General features: G+C 49.5%; 1 protein-coding gene across 4 annotated transcripts in view; it reads right to left on the bottom strand.

Moving 5' to 3' along the window:
• ELAVL3 (ELAV like RNA binding protein 3) overlaps nucleotides 1-16,540 on the bottom strand; it is a 56,575-nt gene that overhangs the window by 19,144 nt on the left and 20,891 nt on the right. For 3 of the 4 annotated variants that reach the window (XM_088473894.1, XM_088473897.1, XM_088473898.1), the window contains exon 2: nucleotides 1,260-1,467. In XM_088473894.1, the coding sequence (XP_088330020.1) occupies nucleotides 1,260-1,467 (208 nt within the window). The remainder of the gene's footprint in view (nucleotides 1-1,259; nucleotides 1,468-16,540) is intronic. The other variant, XM_088473895.1, reaches the window with a different exon arrangement.

Below are 16,540 nucleotides of genomic sequence, written 5' to 3'. Positions count from 1 at the left end.
GGTGCTTGTGAACGGGGGAGTGGTTGTGCGAATGCAGGCATGTCTGACCGTCAGAACGGCGTTTAATGGGTGTGTATAATTAGCAAAGTAGCGTCATTATACATGTGACTTGGTTGTTTTTTAGCCTGAACTGCTCGCAGTGCTTGGGGTAGGTTAGGTCAACCCCAAGCGCTGCGAGCAGCTCCGATGGCCCTCGATGTTCCCGATTAATCAGCCACTTCCCGGAGATGACATGTGCTGCGAGTGACAGGTGGTAGGTTTTATAGTCCAGCGTACGCTAACTGCCGTCGCTCACTAAGACATAGAGGGCGTCCTTACAGCGCAAGGAGCGATCACTTGATTTGCATACCCGGCCCTTTTTTACAAGCGAGCGAGCGCATCTTGCGAGCGGGTCTGCTCTTTATCTAGTTACAGCTATCTCTTGGTAGCTGTAACAGCTGCCTGCACGGGGAATAGCTCCCCCTATCTGTCAGTAATAATAACCACCTTCCTCAGCCAGAGGATGATATTAACTAAATGTATTAGGGACAGTAGCATGGGAGCAAATCGCAATTAAATGCGTACATATCCGGACTATTCATGCTGCAAATGTCACTCTCTTCTTAACATAATACAGCCTACTTAAATTCAGTGTTTTGGTACTAATGCGACAGACGTATTTCATTTTTCCTCACATCGGATTACGATTTTATTTATCTGTTGAAAAAGGAGATCTGTCGCTGTGGTAAACACTTCAGGAGTAGCCGTGATAAGCTCTAACGGGCTCCACTTATCAATTCCCGTCAGCTGCTGTACTAAAGGCTTTCTGCATAAATATAATCCCTCAGGTTTATCAGACCATTGTATCGGAGTGATTCATTATAGAGCTTTCAGCAGAGGCCAAAGCTGAACAAAAAGCTCCAATATGCATAAAATGGCCCATTCGGCACCTTTTTCTGAACCAAATATATTAGTGTGACTGCTGGTAAAGCCAATCCCGAATTTCCCCTTTGGCATATTTCTACAATGTGACCTTAACCTTTTCTACTGTGTCTCTATGAAGCTTTAAATATGAGGTGGAAAACCCATATCTGACACTAATGAGCTCGGATAAAGGTGAAACAGTCTGACCGTGGAAACAGCAACTTCTGGCGTTTGCGCTAACCGCCTACTACATGAAACCCTACTAATTGTTATCACAAACTCAAACTCCTGCTTCTTTTAAGTCAAAATACAGATGACAAATGGCAGATAAACAGAGGAAAAAATAGGGATCCTACCTGTGATTTTGTCTCTGACCAGTTTGCAGGACTCAATGTCCCCAATACTGCCAAACAGGCTCTTAAATTCTTCTTGTGTCATGTTTTGTGGAAGATAATTGACGATCAAGTTGGTTTTGCTGTCATCCGCTGCCCCATTGGTGCCGTTAAGAATACCCACACTGCCAGGGCCGTTACTGGCCTGGGTCTCCATGGTGCTAATTATCTGCTGGAGAGAAGAGTAGAGGAGGAGAGAGAGGAACGTCAGCGTCCATCTTTAAGTCATTAGGCCCATGAGTCACGTCAGCCATGACAGCACAATGCCCTCTGGGTATTCCCAAGCTGTCATCTTTAGCGGGCATGGTATCGCTGGGAGTAATTCACTAAGGGTGACATCACTGGTATAATTATTGTACAGCTTCTAAGAAACATCTATTTGTCGGACAGAAATATGAGATCACCAAAGTTCCTGTCACCGGGTAATTTATGAGGATGAGATCAGCAATACACCGCCGATGTCCTAGGTGGCATGTCTGTACAGCATTACCTGGTGTGAGAATATTGCGCAAAAGCCAAACAACAGAAGGTCGCTGTGAATACACTGTACAACCATTACAATGTGAAATATATTCCTGGCCGGCTACACACTTGTACAACCGGCAATCGTGCGAATGGAGAGGCAATTTCCCTTCTCCCCGCTCCATAGGAGATTGCCGGTACACACTTAAGAGATTTAATGGACGACAGAACGATCACTGTTCCCTCCTTCATTAACATGTACAGCCTCGCATGTTTTATCGTATGATTGGGCGTGCAGCACGGCCAATCACACGATATCGCATGCGACCCGCAGGAGCGCGCAGTCAGGCATACACAGTGCACGATATGTCCGATTTGTCATTCCGATTTGCCCAAATTGGCCACATTGGGACAATATCGTGCAAGTGTGTACCCACCTTATGAATAAGCCCCAACCACTTATTTCCCACATCGGAAACACAGAAGAGTCAGAAAGGGTAAAGACACATATATAATATAAGACATGTTTCCATAGAAATTAGGAGCAGACTGTACATAATAATACAAATAAAAAATGACAGGGACTCCAGTTCTCCAGCTAATGCCTTACAGGAAGTGAGGGCCTGATTCAGAAATGTGCGCAATGCCGATATTTACGCAGCTGAGTGATTAACGACCATCACGGTCGCACTGAGCAGGCGCCAAGGTACCTTAGCGATGCCGCTTGCTGCAATGATTTCTTTGGAATGTAATTGACAGTAAGGGACCGTTTAAGTGGCGGGGGGGCAGTTTCGGAGAGTGGCAGTAAAGACGCAGGCGTGTTGCGACCATTTTGGGGGCTTGTCTAAGCCTAAAACTGCAAACCCGTAGGCAGAATGCATGGCGCCAGTGTCTTGGCGACAGTCATCTGTGCGTCCGGAATCGGTATGATTTACTGGCGGGTGGAATGCCGGCGGTCAGAAGACTGACAGTGGCATCCCGATGGTGAACATCCTGGCAGGGGCCGGTAAGTAGCCTATCCCTCACCTTCTTCCCCCCTAGCCCTCCCCCAGTGGTGCCTAACTTTAACCTACCCCGGAGATGCCTAAAGGCGGGTATCCACTACCCGACAGTGAAAAGACTGAATGATAACAATATCGTTATCATTCACTACACTGCAGGGTCCCCACACTGAACGATATATCGTTCAGTGCAGGCACAATCAATCATCTGCAAACATGCTGAACCTGACGATATCGTCAGGTTGACAAGCATGTTTGCACGATGATAGATGTCTAAAAGACCAAATTTTCAAACGATGTTCAAACGATTATCGATCGATATCGTTCAATCGCTCATTTTAATCGCCTAGTGGATAGGCACCTTTACCTTAACCTCCCCCCGGTGGTGCCTAAACCTAATCCCTACTTCCACACCTTAAACCTAACCCTCCCTGGACGGTGCCTAACCCTAACCCCCCCCTCCCCGCAACCTAACCCTAACCCTCCCCAGATGGTGCCTAACCCTAACCTGCCAAGACAGGTCCCTAGACGAAACCCCCCCATGCCCGGCCTAACCCTAACCCGCATACTTACCTTCGGGATGCCGGCCTCGGCATTCTGAAGGGCGTCGGGATTCCGGCGTCGGTATCCTGACGTCCGGCATCCCGTCCGCCGGTATCTTGACTGGATCTTACGTGACCAATGGGTTACTCAGATGGTCGATTATGGAAGGATCTGTGACCACCGCTTCATGTTTGTACACACTTGCTTGGATCTGCAAAGCCACCGGTGGGCGTCTCGATACATTTCTATCCGGCTACACAGCGTTGGCATATTTTCGGGATGGCAGCTAGGAAGATGCATTAGCGTACATCTCTGAATCATGGCCCGGAGTCTCTGCACTCCATTTCTTGTCAATCATTCGTCACATGGACAGCGTTGGTGCAGGATAAAGGAATGTGGGTACAACCGACTTTAAAACAGCGACGAATGCTACTTGAGGAAGCTTGTTGGAGTGGGGCTTATTCTCTCGCCCGTCTGCGATCCTGGGAGAAATCCAATAGAATTTTTTCTACTATTCTCAGCTTATTGGGGCAGATGTACTAAGCTCTGGAAAGTGATAAACATGCAGTGATAAACGACCAACCAATCAGCTCCCAACTGTCATATTACAGGCTGTGTTTGAAAAATGACAGCTGGGAGCTGATTGGTTGGTCGTTTATCACTCTGCACTTTATCACTTCCCAGAGCTTCATACATCTGACCCATTATTCTAAAAACATGTCCCGTATTAGTGGAACAGAAGCCTCCCTGTTATTTCCTCATTACCAGACGCACCATTGGACTTGCAGATATCCCAGTAAGGATATAAGGACTACGGCAATGAAACGTACAATAATAACAAAGCCATATTGAGAGATTCCCTCCCCATAATAAACAGGACTTTCTCATTCACTAGAAACAAGGCAACATGGAGAGAGATGTTAGCAGAAGGCAGAGGGGCGTGAGTGAGCGGCATCTGTCAGCGGCAAGATGACTCCTGTAATTAGCCAGGCAGCCGGGAATAAGCAGGATGTCTTTAACGAGATTTCAGCCGCATTATGCCTTAAAGACCCCTCTCATCCTGCAGGCTGGGATTAGGGAAACGGGAGCAGAGCGATGAATCGTTAAACCCATTGCTAAACAAGCACGAGGCAGCGTCGGCGGAGGGGTTAACTGCGAGCCCCTGAATCAAACCCCCTCCGAGCGGAATCTTATCCAAGAACAAAATGCTGACGGTTCTCTAACTGGGCACCGAATCATTCCCACTGACCCAGATATTTGAGGGCTGGTAACACACTTGCTCATACTGTTCCCGTACGTAGCATTCGGTTGTGCAAGAAGACTCATCTTTATATGTAAACCCAGTATATCAGATAATTTATTAATATTATCCAGGTTCTCATGCTTCCCCTGCTATTCCCATGGTGCCTATGGCTTATTTAACTAGTTATTGGTTGATTATTAATTAACTAACCTCATAAGAGAGCACTTCAGCCTGTTCCAAACATACCCTGAGAACACACACTGCTATGGCCGGAAAACACTGAATACAACATTTTTAGGCTACAGACGATCCACAAAAATGTTTTAATTTTTTTTTTTCCAAACCAGATCTCAATCCCTAATTTACGTATTTAAATGTTTTAGATTAAATAGGTCTAGGAAAAATTGGGATTTGAATTGCTTTGGCCAACTGAAGAGATGACTTGCTGAACACTCTATTTGTCCAGTTGCCAAAAGCAAATGTGTTATGTTCCCTCTGGCCTCCATGAAGATCTACAATTCCTGGAAGGAACAGAGGAGGGAGCAGGTTCGAAAAGATGGGGTGGTGTTATGGGGTGACTCCTTTAATTGGCTTCTGACTCAACAGCCGCTGGTGCACTAGTGTGCCTCTGGTGGTCAATTAAACTTGTATTTCAAAACAGAACAGAATAGATTATGGTAACAACCATCAAAGTCTGTGAGATGTGCCGAAAATCCTGGTGTCAAGGTCAAACCCAAAGAATTCTCAGGTGCCCCAATCACAGACACAAAATGGAGGCTACCATACTGAATTGAAGACTCTGACCAATATTCTTGTGAAAGTAGCCTACTAAGGTACCTAGTGCCTGATTCACTATGGATCGCAACTGCGATCGCGGTTGCGATTATGCACGCAGTCTGGCCAATTGCGAGTGTAATCGCAGATGCGATCTGTAATGAATCAGCCCCTAGACCAGCGACATTACTCAGGCCGGAGGTATGTCAGAGAGGCATGGGGTAATCACTAAGGGCCTGATTCAGAGATGGATCTGCGATCCGAGTGCAGCATCCGTAGACGCCGCCTCGGATCACCATTGCAACCATGGGTCGTGATTTTTGCAGCTTTGGCCAGGCTGCGCAAGATGAGACTTACTCACCCTGGCCGACGGAACTAGTCAGCCGGGACCAGGAAGTCTGCATCCAACGCAGGCCCTGGGCTCGGCACGCTTTCAAAATGGCGATGACACGTCCCCGTTTTGGAGAACAATGCCGGTCGCCGCCCCCCAAATGCAACATCATGTCAATTATGCTGCGGCTAATGGGGGTCTGCAAACGAGTACGCAGAACCCTTTCTGCACATGCGCAGAACGGATCCTGCGCAGGCCCAGAAACATTGGAGATGTACGCACTACGCAGACGTTTGTGTACAGCTATGAATCAGGCCCTAAATGCAGTAATAGGATGCATGTCAACATTAGGGATGGACATCGGCTTCCGATGGTTTACAATCATTGATGATTTTCTTTTGACGGTAGCATTTTCACCATTCCATGACGGCTGTCCGATGGTAGCTGCCATCGAATAGTGTGGAAGCATTGGCCATCCAACGTTAAAATACAGCTGAATTGAGCTGTTCAACCTCAGAAACAGCCGCGGATTGCTACTGCGCATGCGCAAACATGTTTTTCTGCGCAAACCATCGGGAAGGTTTTTTCCAGCAAATTCTTTTGATGCGATGGTTAGTTACCATCGCATCGAAAATTTTGATGGCAGAAGCCCAGCCGTCATTTGATGTTGAGCTTCCGATGTCCATCCCTAGTCAACATTTACTTCAGCTCACAAAATGGCCGCCTCTGATGCACGTAGTAAATTAGTCCATTTATAGACAGTCAACTCTCTGGGCCTGATTCAGACCCAGAGCGCATGCGCACGACGGAGCCGGCTCCGTTCTGTGCATGCGCGAGACCCGGATAGGGACAACAATCCGTCGCTCCGGGTCTCGTACCAAAGGGGGCTTGCTGTCGATGTTGAGTGACAGCACGCCCCCTTTTGTGAGCGGGCCGTGGGGGTGGCTGCCCAGACTTAGGCATTCCCATGAAAACGCATACCGTCTGGGGGCGGCCCCACTGACATCACAAGTGATGTCAGTGGGAGAGCTTTCAGCTCTGTTTGAGCCGAAAGCTCTCTGGGGCTTGCGGCCATGAGACCCTACCACAAGGGTCTTGTCGCAAGCCCGATGGTCGCGATGGTCTTGACCATCGCGACCATCATCCTGGCCGTTTGCATTAGCTGTGGGTGGCAACTCACAGCAATGCGAGCGGCCAGGAGGCTGCTCCATAAAAAAATAAAAGACGCCCTGATTCAGAGCGAGCGCTCGGTCAGAGCGTCCGGCTCTGAATCAGGCCCTATGTATTCTAGGTTTACTTAGTAGCAGAATTAAATTTGCCAACAGTTGCAGCGTAGGTAAACATATTTTTTTATTTGTAATATACAGACCTATCTGCCTCATAGATTAATCACAGGGACTTAAATATAAATTTCAGGTATAATTTGTTGCTGGCAATCTGAAAATTCAGGTGAACTTACCACTGCGATCAGGACTGCGTTCGCAGTAACTACGCAGACCCGTTGCAGAGTGATTGACAGGAAGTACCGTATGTGGGTGGTGACGGGTGGGGTGGTCAGGGAAACGCAGGCGTGACAGTGCGTTTGAACGCCATTGTATAAATTATCCACTGCGATGCTGTACGCAGCCTGAGGAATTATTACATGCAATGAAGTTAGCAATTCCTGAGTAAGGTCAGAACTTGTGCAAGTGTACAAGAGGCTGCGATGGTACTCGATTCTACCGATGGTTTTGCAGTCTTGCTAAACATTACGGATGAGTGTAAGGTAAGGTGGGAAGCCCTGTGTAGTGCTGCAACGGCATAGCGATCGCAATGGATTAGCATACTATCGCAGTTGAACTGCGTGCGTAATCACTGTTGCATTCTCAGTTGCGAACTGTAATGAATAAGGCCCTTTACCTCTTTCCTGAGGTTTGATGCATCGCACCCTCAGCGCGATAAATGAGCCCCAGACTGCAGATTTGGAGTGGTTCAGTATAAGGTGACAGAGGACTGTGAGCAGTATAAGGTGACAGAGGACTCTGCGAGCAGTATAAGGTGACAGGGCGCTCTGCGAGCAGTATAAGGTGACAGGGAGCTCTGCGAGCAGTATAAGGTGACAGAGCACTCTGCTCGCAGTATAAGGTGACAGGGCGCTCTGCTCGCAGTATAAGGTGACAGGGCACTCTGCTCGCAGTATAAGGTGACAGGGCGCTCTGCTCGCAGTATAAGGTGACAGGGCACTCTGCTAGCAGTATAAGGTGACAGGGCGCTCTGCTCGCAGTATAAGGTGACAGAGCACTCTGCTCGCAGTATAAGGTGACAGGGCGCTCTGCTCGCAGTATAAGGTGACAGAGCACTCTGCTAGCAGTATAAGGTGACAGAGCACTCTGCTCGTAGTATAAGGTGACAGGGCACTCTGCTCGCAGTATAAGGTGACAGGGCGCTCTGCTCGCAGTATAAGGTGGCAGGGCACTCTGCTAGCAGTATAAGGTGACAGAGCACTCTGCGAGCAGTATAAGGTGACAGAGGACTCTGCGAGCAGTATAAGGTGACAGGGCGCTCTGCGAGCAGTATAAGGTGACAGAGCGCTCTGCGAGCAGTATAAGGTGACAGGGCGCTCTGCGAGCAGTATAAGGTGACAGAGGACTGTGAGCAGTATAAGGTGACAGGGCGCTCTGCTCGCAGTATAAGGTGACAGGGCGCTCTGCTCGCAGTATAAGGTGACAGGGCACTCTGCTCGCAGTATAAGGTGACAGGGCGCTCTGCGAGCAGTATAAGGTGACAGGGCGCTCTGCGAGCAGTATAAGGTGACAGGGCACTCTGCTCGCAGTATAAGGTGACAGGGCACTCTGCGAGCAGTATAAGGTGACAGAGGACTCTGCGAGCAGTATAAGGCAACAGGGCACTCTGCTCGCAGTATAAGGTGACAGGGCACTCTGCGAGCAGTATAAGGTGACAGGGCACTCTGCGAGCAGTATAAGGTGACAGGGCGCTCTGAGAGCAGTATAAGGTGACAGGGCACTCTGCTCGCAGTATAAGGTGACAGAGGATTGTGAGCAGTATAAGGTGACAGGGCGCTCTGCTCGCAGTATAAGGTGACAGAGCACTCTGCTCGCAGTATAAGGTGACAGGGCGCTCTGCTAGCAGTATAAGGTGACAGGGCGCTCTGCGAGCAGTATAAGGTGACAGAGTACTCTGCGAGCAGTATAAGGTGACAGGGCGCTCTGCTCGCAGTATAAGGTGACAGGGCGCTCTGCTCGCAGTATAAGGTGACAGAGGACTGCGAGCAGTATAAGGTGACAGGGCGCTCTGCGAGCAGTATAAGGTGACAGGGCGCTCTGCGAGCAGTATAAGGTGACAGAGCACTCTGCGAGCAGTATAAGGTGACAGGGCGCTCTGCTCGCAGTATAAGGTGACAGGGCGCTCTGCTCGCAGTATAAGGTGACAGGGCACTCTGCGAGCAGTATAAGGTAACAGGGCACTCTGCTCGCAGTATAAGGTGACAGGGCGCTCTGCTCGCAGTATAAGGTGACAGGGCGCTCTGCGAGCAGTATAAGGTGACAGAGGACTGTGAGCAGTATAAGGTGACAGAGGACTGTGAGCAGTATAAGGTGACAGCGCACTCTGCGAGCAGTATAAGGTGACAGGGAGCTCCTCGAGCAGTATAAGGTGACAGAGGACTCTGCGAGCAGTATAAGGTAACAGGGCACTCTGCAAGCAGTATAAGGTGACAGAGGACTCTGCAAGCAGTATAATGTAACAGGGAACTCTGCACACAGTATAAGGTGACAGTGCTCTCTGTGCGCAGTATAAGGTGACAGAGGACTCTGCGAGCAGTATAAGGTGACAGGGCACTCTGCGAGCAGTATAAGGTGACAGAGGACTCTGCGAGCAGTATAAGGTGACAGCGCTCTGCGGGCAGTATAAGGTGACAGAGGACTCTGCGAGCAGTATAAGGTGACAGGGCGCTCTGCGAGCAGTATAAGGTGACAGAGCGCTCTGCGAGCAGTATAAGGTGACAGGGCGCTCTGCGAGCAGTATAAGGTGACAGAGGACTGTGAGCAGTATAAGGTGACATGGCGCTCTGCTCGCAGTATAAGGTGACAGGGCGCTCTGCTCGCAGTATAAGGTGACAGGGCACTCTGCTCGCAGTATAAGGTGACAGGGCGCTCTGCGAGCAGTATAAGGTGACAGGGCGCTCTGCGAGCAGTATAAGGTGACAGGGCACTCTGCGAGCAGTATAAGGTGACAGGGCACTCTGCGAGCAGTATAAGGTGACAGAGGACTCTGCGAGCAGTATAAGGTAACAGGGCACTCTGCTCGCAGTATAAGGTGACAGGGCACTCTGCGAGCAGTATAAGGTGACAGGGCACTCTGCGAGCAGTATAAGGTGACAGGGCGCTCTGAGAGCAGTATAAGGTGACAGGGCACTCTGCTCGCAGTATAAGGTGACAGGGCGCTCTGAGAGCAGTATAAGGTGACAGGGCGCTCTGCGAGCAGTATAAGGTAACAGGGCACTCTGCGAGCAGTATAAGGTAACAGGGCACTCTGCTCGCAGTATAAGGTGACAGGGCACACTGCTCGCAGTATAAGGTGACAGGGCGCTCTGCTCGCAGTATAAGGTGACAGGGCACTCTGCGAGCAGTATAAGGTGACAGGGCACTCTGTGAGCAGTATAAGGTGACAGTGCACTCTGCGAGCAGTATAAGGTGACAGGGCACTCTGCGAGCAGTATAAGGTAACAGGGCGCTCTGCTCGCAGTATAAGGTGACAGGGCGCTCTGCTCGCAGTATAAGGTGACAGGGCACTCTGCGAGCAGTATAAGGTGACAGAGGACTCTGCGAGCAGTATAAGGTGACAGGGCACTCTGCGAGCAGTATAAGGTGACAGGGCACTCTGCTCGCAGTATAAGGTAACAGGGCACTCTGCTCGCAGTATAAGGTAACAGGGCACTCTGCGAGCAGTATAAGGTGACAGGGCGCTCTGCGAGCAGTATAAGGTGACAGAGGACTCTGCGAGCAGTATAAGGTGACAGGGCGCTCTGCGAGCAGTATAAGGTGACAGGGCACACTGCGAGCAGTATAAGGTGACAGAGCGCTCTACGAGCAGTATAAGGTGACAGAGGACTCTGCGAGCAGTATAAAGTGACAGGGAGCTCTGCGAGCAGTATAAGGTGACAGGGCGCTCTGCGAGCAGTATAAGGTGACAGGGCACTCTGCGAGCAGTATAAGGTGACAGAGGACTCTGCGAGCAGTATAAAGTGACAGGGAGCTCTGCGAGCAGTATAAGGTGACAGGGCGCTCTGCGAGCAGTACAAGGTGACAGGGCGCTCTGCGAGCAGTATAAGGTGACAGGGCGCTCTGCGAGCAGTATAAAGTGACAGGGCACACTGCTCGCAGTATAAGGTGACAGGGCACACTGCTCGCAGTATAAGGTGACAGGGCACACTGCTCGCAATATAAGGTGACAGGGCACACTGCTCGCAGTATAAGGTGACAGGGCACACTGCTCGCAGTATAAGGTGACAGGGCACACTGCTCGCAGTATAAGGTGACAGGGCACACTGCACGCAGTATAAGGTGACAGGGAAAACTGCTCGCAGTATAAGGTGACAGGGCACACTGCTCGCAGTATAAGGTGACAGGGCACACTGCTCGCAGTATAAGGTGACAGGGCACACTGCTCGCAGTATAAGGTGACAGGGCACACTGCTCGCAGTATAAGGTGACAGTGCAGTAAACATTATTAGGATTAGGGTAACCTTCCCAGGCTCCCGATAGGGCAGACAATTCTCCATGTAGGGTGATAACCTGACTGCAATGTGGTCTGGAATGTGCAGTGATGTAAATTGGTCTAATTGTATAAATCTAGACCTGCAGAACAAACACGTCACCAGTGTCCCTAAATTAGTATTATGCAACAGTCAAGTACATTACTATAATCATTTATTTATTATATAGATCTCATTTACGTTATGGTGATAAGTAAGAATCTGTCAGAATAATATCAGCCCAGAAAGGCAGAGTTATCAAACTGCATCACCAGGTCACTCTCTTTACAATACTTGCTAAACAGGCCATAAATGAAGGGGAGCAGACACAATCAGCGAGGGAACTTAGGGCCTGATTCAGAGCCGGACGCTATTTGCGCTCGCTCGTTCAGAAAAAGGGGCCGGATATTTTAATAGAGCGCTCGCTCTTTGCGGTCTGTTGACGCCTCTATGTCTGAGCGAGTGAATTAAATATGCGCTCGCTATTTTGTAAAGACGCCCCCTGGCCGTTCGCATCCTACGTCATCTCCGCTATTTATTAGATTAATCGAGTACATCAAAAGGCGTCTGAACTGCTCGCAGTGCTTGTGGTTGGATATTCCTACCGCAATCATGCGAACAGTTCAGGAGAGAGACAACCAAGTGACGTGGCCGGTGACGCTGCTTTGTTAATTATGCACACCCTTAAAACACCCGTTTTGACCGTTTGGCACGCCTGCGTTCTGATCTCCACTCCCCGTTTTCAAGCACCTTCCCCTGTTACCACCCACAAACACCTCATCCTGTCACTCAAATTAGCAGGCACTCGCTATTTTGCGAACACACGATTTCCGACCGCAATGACTGGTTGGCGCATGCGCATTACGACCCATACGCATGCGCAGATGTGCGAACATCGCTCAGAGTGAACGAGCGGCCGCTTACGAGCGGCTCTGAATCAGGCCCTTACTGCCGTCTGAGTTATCGCTGTTGATAATATTGTTGGCTCAGGTTATAAGTGAATTGATGAATTGGCTGCTGTGAAAATGAGGCCTATCACTGGCAAAAACACAAATTTTCTCAGCATCAGGCTTTTTGCTATTCACCCTTTCATAATTATGCCCCTACCGCACAGGTTCCCAAACTCGGCCCTCAAGGCACTCTTGGGGTCTATTCAACATGTTAATTATCGGAATTCTCGACACAGGCGGCTGAGCAATTCATCATTGCTCTGGCGCGGAGACAGCTGATCCGAAAATCAGCTGTCTCCCCGAACGCTCTCACAGCTCCTTTCGGAGTAGTGAATCTTTCGAAGCACTGAAACTAGTGCGCATGGGTGATCTACAGGTCACGCATGCTCACAAGAGCCCCGACGTCCTGCGGAAGGATCCAAAAGGATCCCTTTTCGCCCTCCCGGGAGCAGGTAGCGGGATCACTCGCCATCATTTTATTTGAGGAGGTTGATGAATTCTGTCCCCATACTAGTGTATGGGGACAGCGGGCCATTCCGCCAGAGGAAGGTAAGTAGGAGATATCTGTGATACTAGTGTATGGGGACAGCGGGTCATTCCACCAGAGGAAGGTAAGTAGGAGATATCTGTGATACTAGTGTATGGGGACAGCGGGCCATTCCGCCAGAGGAAGGTAAGTAGGAGATGTCTGTGATACTAGTGTATGGGGACAGTGGGCCATTCCGCCAGAGGAAGGTAAGTAGGAGATATCTGTGATACTAGTGTATGAGGACAGCGGGCCATTCCGCCAGAGGAAGGTAAGTAGGAGATATCTGTGATACTAGTGTATGGGGACAGCGGGTCATTCCACCAGAGGAAGGTAAGTAGGAGATATCTGTGATACTAGTGTATGGGGACAGCGGGTCATTCCGCCAGAGGAAGGTAAGTAGGAGATATCTGTGATACTAGTGTATGGGGACAGCGGGCCATTCCGCCAGAGGAAGGTAAGTAGGAGATATCTGTGATACTAGTGTATGGGGACAGCGGGCCATTCCGCCAGAGGAAGGTATGTAGGAGATATCTGTGATACTAGTGTATGGGGACAGCGGTCTATTCCGCCAGAGGAAGGTAAGCAGGAGATATCTGTGATACTAGTGTATGGGGACAGCGGGCCATTCCGCCAGAGGAAGGTAAGTAGGAGATATCTGTGATACATGTATCTCCTGCTTTACCTTTTTAATGAAAGGCCGATAACTTAATTTTTGCAGTTGAGGGTGAAAATGTTCATTTTAACCTGCTTTTGTAAAAATTAAGTGATGATGAATAGGCCCGTTACAGTCCAGGTTTTAAGGATATCAATACTTGACCACAGGTGACCTAATTAGTACCTCAGTCAAATTGATTTAACCACCTGTACTCAACCATGGATATCTTTAAAACCTGAGCCGTTGGGGTGCCATGAGGACCGCGTTTGGCACACCGTCATTCGGATGAGAATGTTCTTATTTCATGTGTTTCACTATTCTGCCACTCGTTTTCTATTATATTTAGTTACTGCTCTTCGATTTTTATTATCAGTTATTTATACAGCGCACTCATATTCCGCAGCGCTTTACGGAGAATATTCACATCAGTCCCTGTCCAGTGGAGCTTACAATCTATATTCCCTGCCACATGTACACACACTAGGGCTAATTTTTGCCAAGAGCCAATGAACCTATCAGTTGGTTTTGGATTGTGGGAGAAAGCAGCAGCACCTGGAGGAAAGTCATGCAAGCATGGGGAGAACATGCAAACTCCACAGATTTTGGGCCACGGTGGGAATTGAACCCACAACCTCAGTGCTGTGAGGCAGTAATGCTAACCATTACACCATCCATGCTGCCCACCACATCCACTGACACCAGCGGCTATAGACCCACGGACATTCTGCACCTGATAGGTGCAATGTCCGATGGTGTGGCCAATAGATCCGCCGGTAGTGCGTTTTGATATGCGCATCGGCGGATTCGTGCTAAGGTCTGTGGGCTTCTCAATAGGGCGCTCACTGACTGTGGCATTACCATACAGGCGCTGTAGTGGCCGCCTACAAAAGTTGCAGCTGCTAGACTGCGCCCACCTCTGTATCAGGCCCATAGTATCAGCAGCGGCTCCTGCGCTCTTACCTGAGGCGGGATGTCGCTTGCCGGTCAGGCCGTCCGTGTTTCCGGCGCCTGCGCAATAGATCTGGCAGGCACCGAGACCGCAGCATGCGCGGCTGTGGCGCAGTGCATGCGCATAACACTGGCTTTTGGGGGCTGCAATGACGCAGAAGGGCGGCACGAAAAGCAGAGCAGCGGCTTCCACTATAAGCAGCTCTTTGCTGATCGCAGCCCAGACTGGCAGTCCCAGGGGGGTAGACACCTCCCCCTGGGGCTGCCTGTCCTGTGCGTGACTGGCAGGTGGCGCTTCCAATGCACTGGCTCACTGAAGTGGCTGATTTTACTGTGGGGGCTGGGTAAAATCAGCATAGTATAGGTATTCATTTTAGCTTCTTGTGTTCAAGAAAATATTCTGTTTTTTTTTTTTTTTATGCACCCAACTTTGTCCATAAATAAGAATAAAGCAGATATAATAATAACATGTTATTATTTCATTTGTCAGTCACTGAAAGAGGCAATACATCCGATGTGTGCTGTTTATATTGTGAGCCATGTTAGATTCTGTATCTCTCTTTCCTGCTATATACCCTAAGATGAATTCAGTGCACGTGCGCACAGGCCCTTCTCATGCAGCAAAGCCCTCCATTATAAGACACCCCCTGCAATCCCTCTGCAGACATCTGTCTAGCTAGGCCTGGAATATAGGCCCGAGGCCTACTGGCCCTGTTGCCATAGAAACTGGGCACCCTATAGAGAAACTGCAAGTGCTTCCATACACACGCTCCGCTATAACCCCTTCATCTCCACCTGAACATGAAGGAGGATAAAGCGGAGTAGAATGGAGGACGGGCTGTGGGGGTGATCATGCCGGAGGGGGCCAAGTACAAGATGTAGAGATAAGGGCAGGGAACGGGACAATGGGATTTCCTATCATAATGTCTCCTTTGAATCAGTGCTCACTCACTGCCTGTCACTGAAATCCCATAGTCTCTCACAATCCTCCCGGATGTTAACAACACCCTGCTCTGTGTGTGCCAGGGGGAGGCTGGCATTGCATCTGCCCAGTGTGTGCCTCTATCATTCTGCAATGCAGTCACAGCTGCTACCTGTGCCCGGACCCGCACAACTCCTGAGCGTCTCTCCTCTGGCAAGAAATCATTACCCATCGTTTTCTTCTGGCTGCTAAATGCAGTAATCCAGTGACAGAAATCTGTTACCATCATTTAATTTGATGCAGGGGCATTTGGGTTCTGGGTTTTGCTAAAATGATCTTTCCAAATAAAAGATCGGTCGTACTAATATATATATATATATCGTACTTGCTTACTGTCCCTTAATTACCAGGAGACTGGCGATTCCCGGTTAGTTCTCCTGCGCGAGTAGGCCGCCCTCCCGCGCCTCGTCCACCTCACTAATGAAATGGACAAGGCGATGACTTGGTGACGCGATTTGTAGAGAATTGTGCCATTGTGGCCCAGCTTCCCGCTGTGCGACGCCACAAATTATTTCCCAGTAAGGGCGCCACCACGATGATGCGATTGCTCGACCTAAGCCCCCACACTTGCCACTTGGGACTTCCCCTGTGGGATGTCCCTCGGTAGAGGTGTGGAAGGTGGGTAAGTTCGGTTTATGCTTATTATATAATATAGGTCTGTTATTGTGGGTCGGTCAACCGATAAGATAGTGATACCACCAAGCACAATGCTCATTCTTCTGCTTCTGTATGTAGTGTTAGAGCAGTTCTAATTATAGCTGACTCTGTTTAAAACTATACTCTATGTGGTTCATGCCCACTTACCATGGTTTATGCTCTGTATTTATGTCATTCTGAGCATGCATGCCCTCTCTGTTCACATATCACTGAGGGTACGGGGGGTGGGCATGATATCTACAGGACCCATAGCAGCCACAACCCTTTGCACCTACGGTTATCAGTATGCCTGTGAAGTGGTGTTTTTGGTAAGGGTCTGCCCAGAACTTTGGAAACACAAGGCATGCTCAAGGGGCACGGACACGCTTCCAGGCGGGACATGCAGACCTGGATTAACACCAGGGTGGCCGGGGCCCCC

This window comes from Taudactylus pleione, unplaced genomic scaffold, assembly GCF_031769625.1.
Source record: "Taudactylus pleione unplaced genomic scaffold, aTauple2 ptg000145l, whole genome shotgun sequence".
Classification (NCBI taxonomy): Eukaryota; Metazoa; Chordata; class Amphibia; order Anura; family Myobatrachidae; genus Taudactylus; species Taudactylus pleione.
The sequence above is the reverse complement of the archived record's forward strand: the minus strand, read 5'-3'. Positions and strand labels throughout refer to the sequence as shown.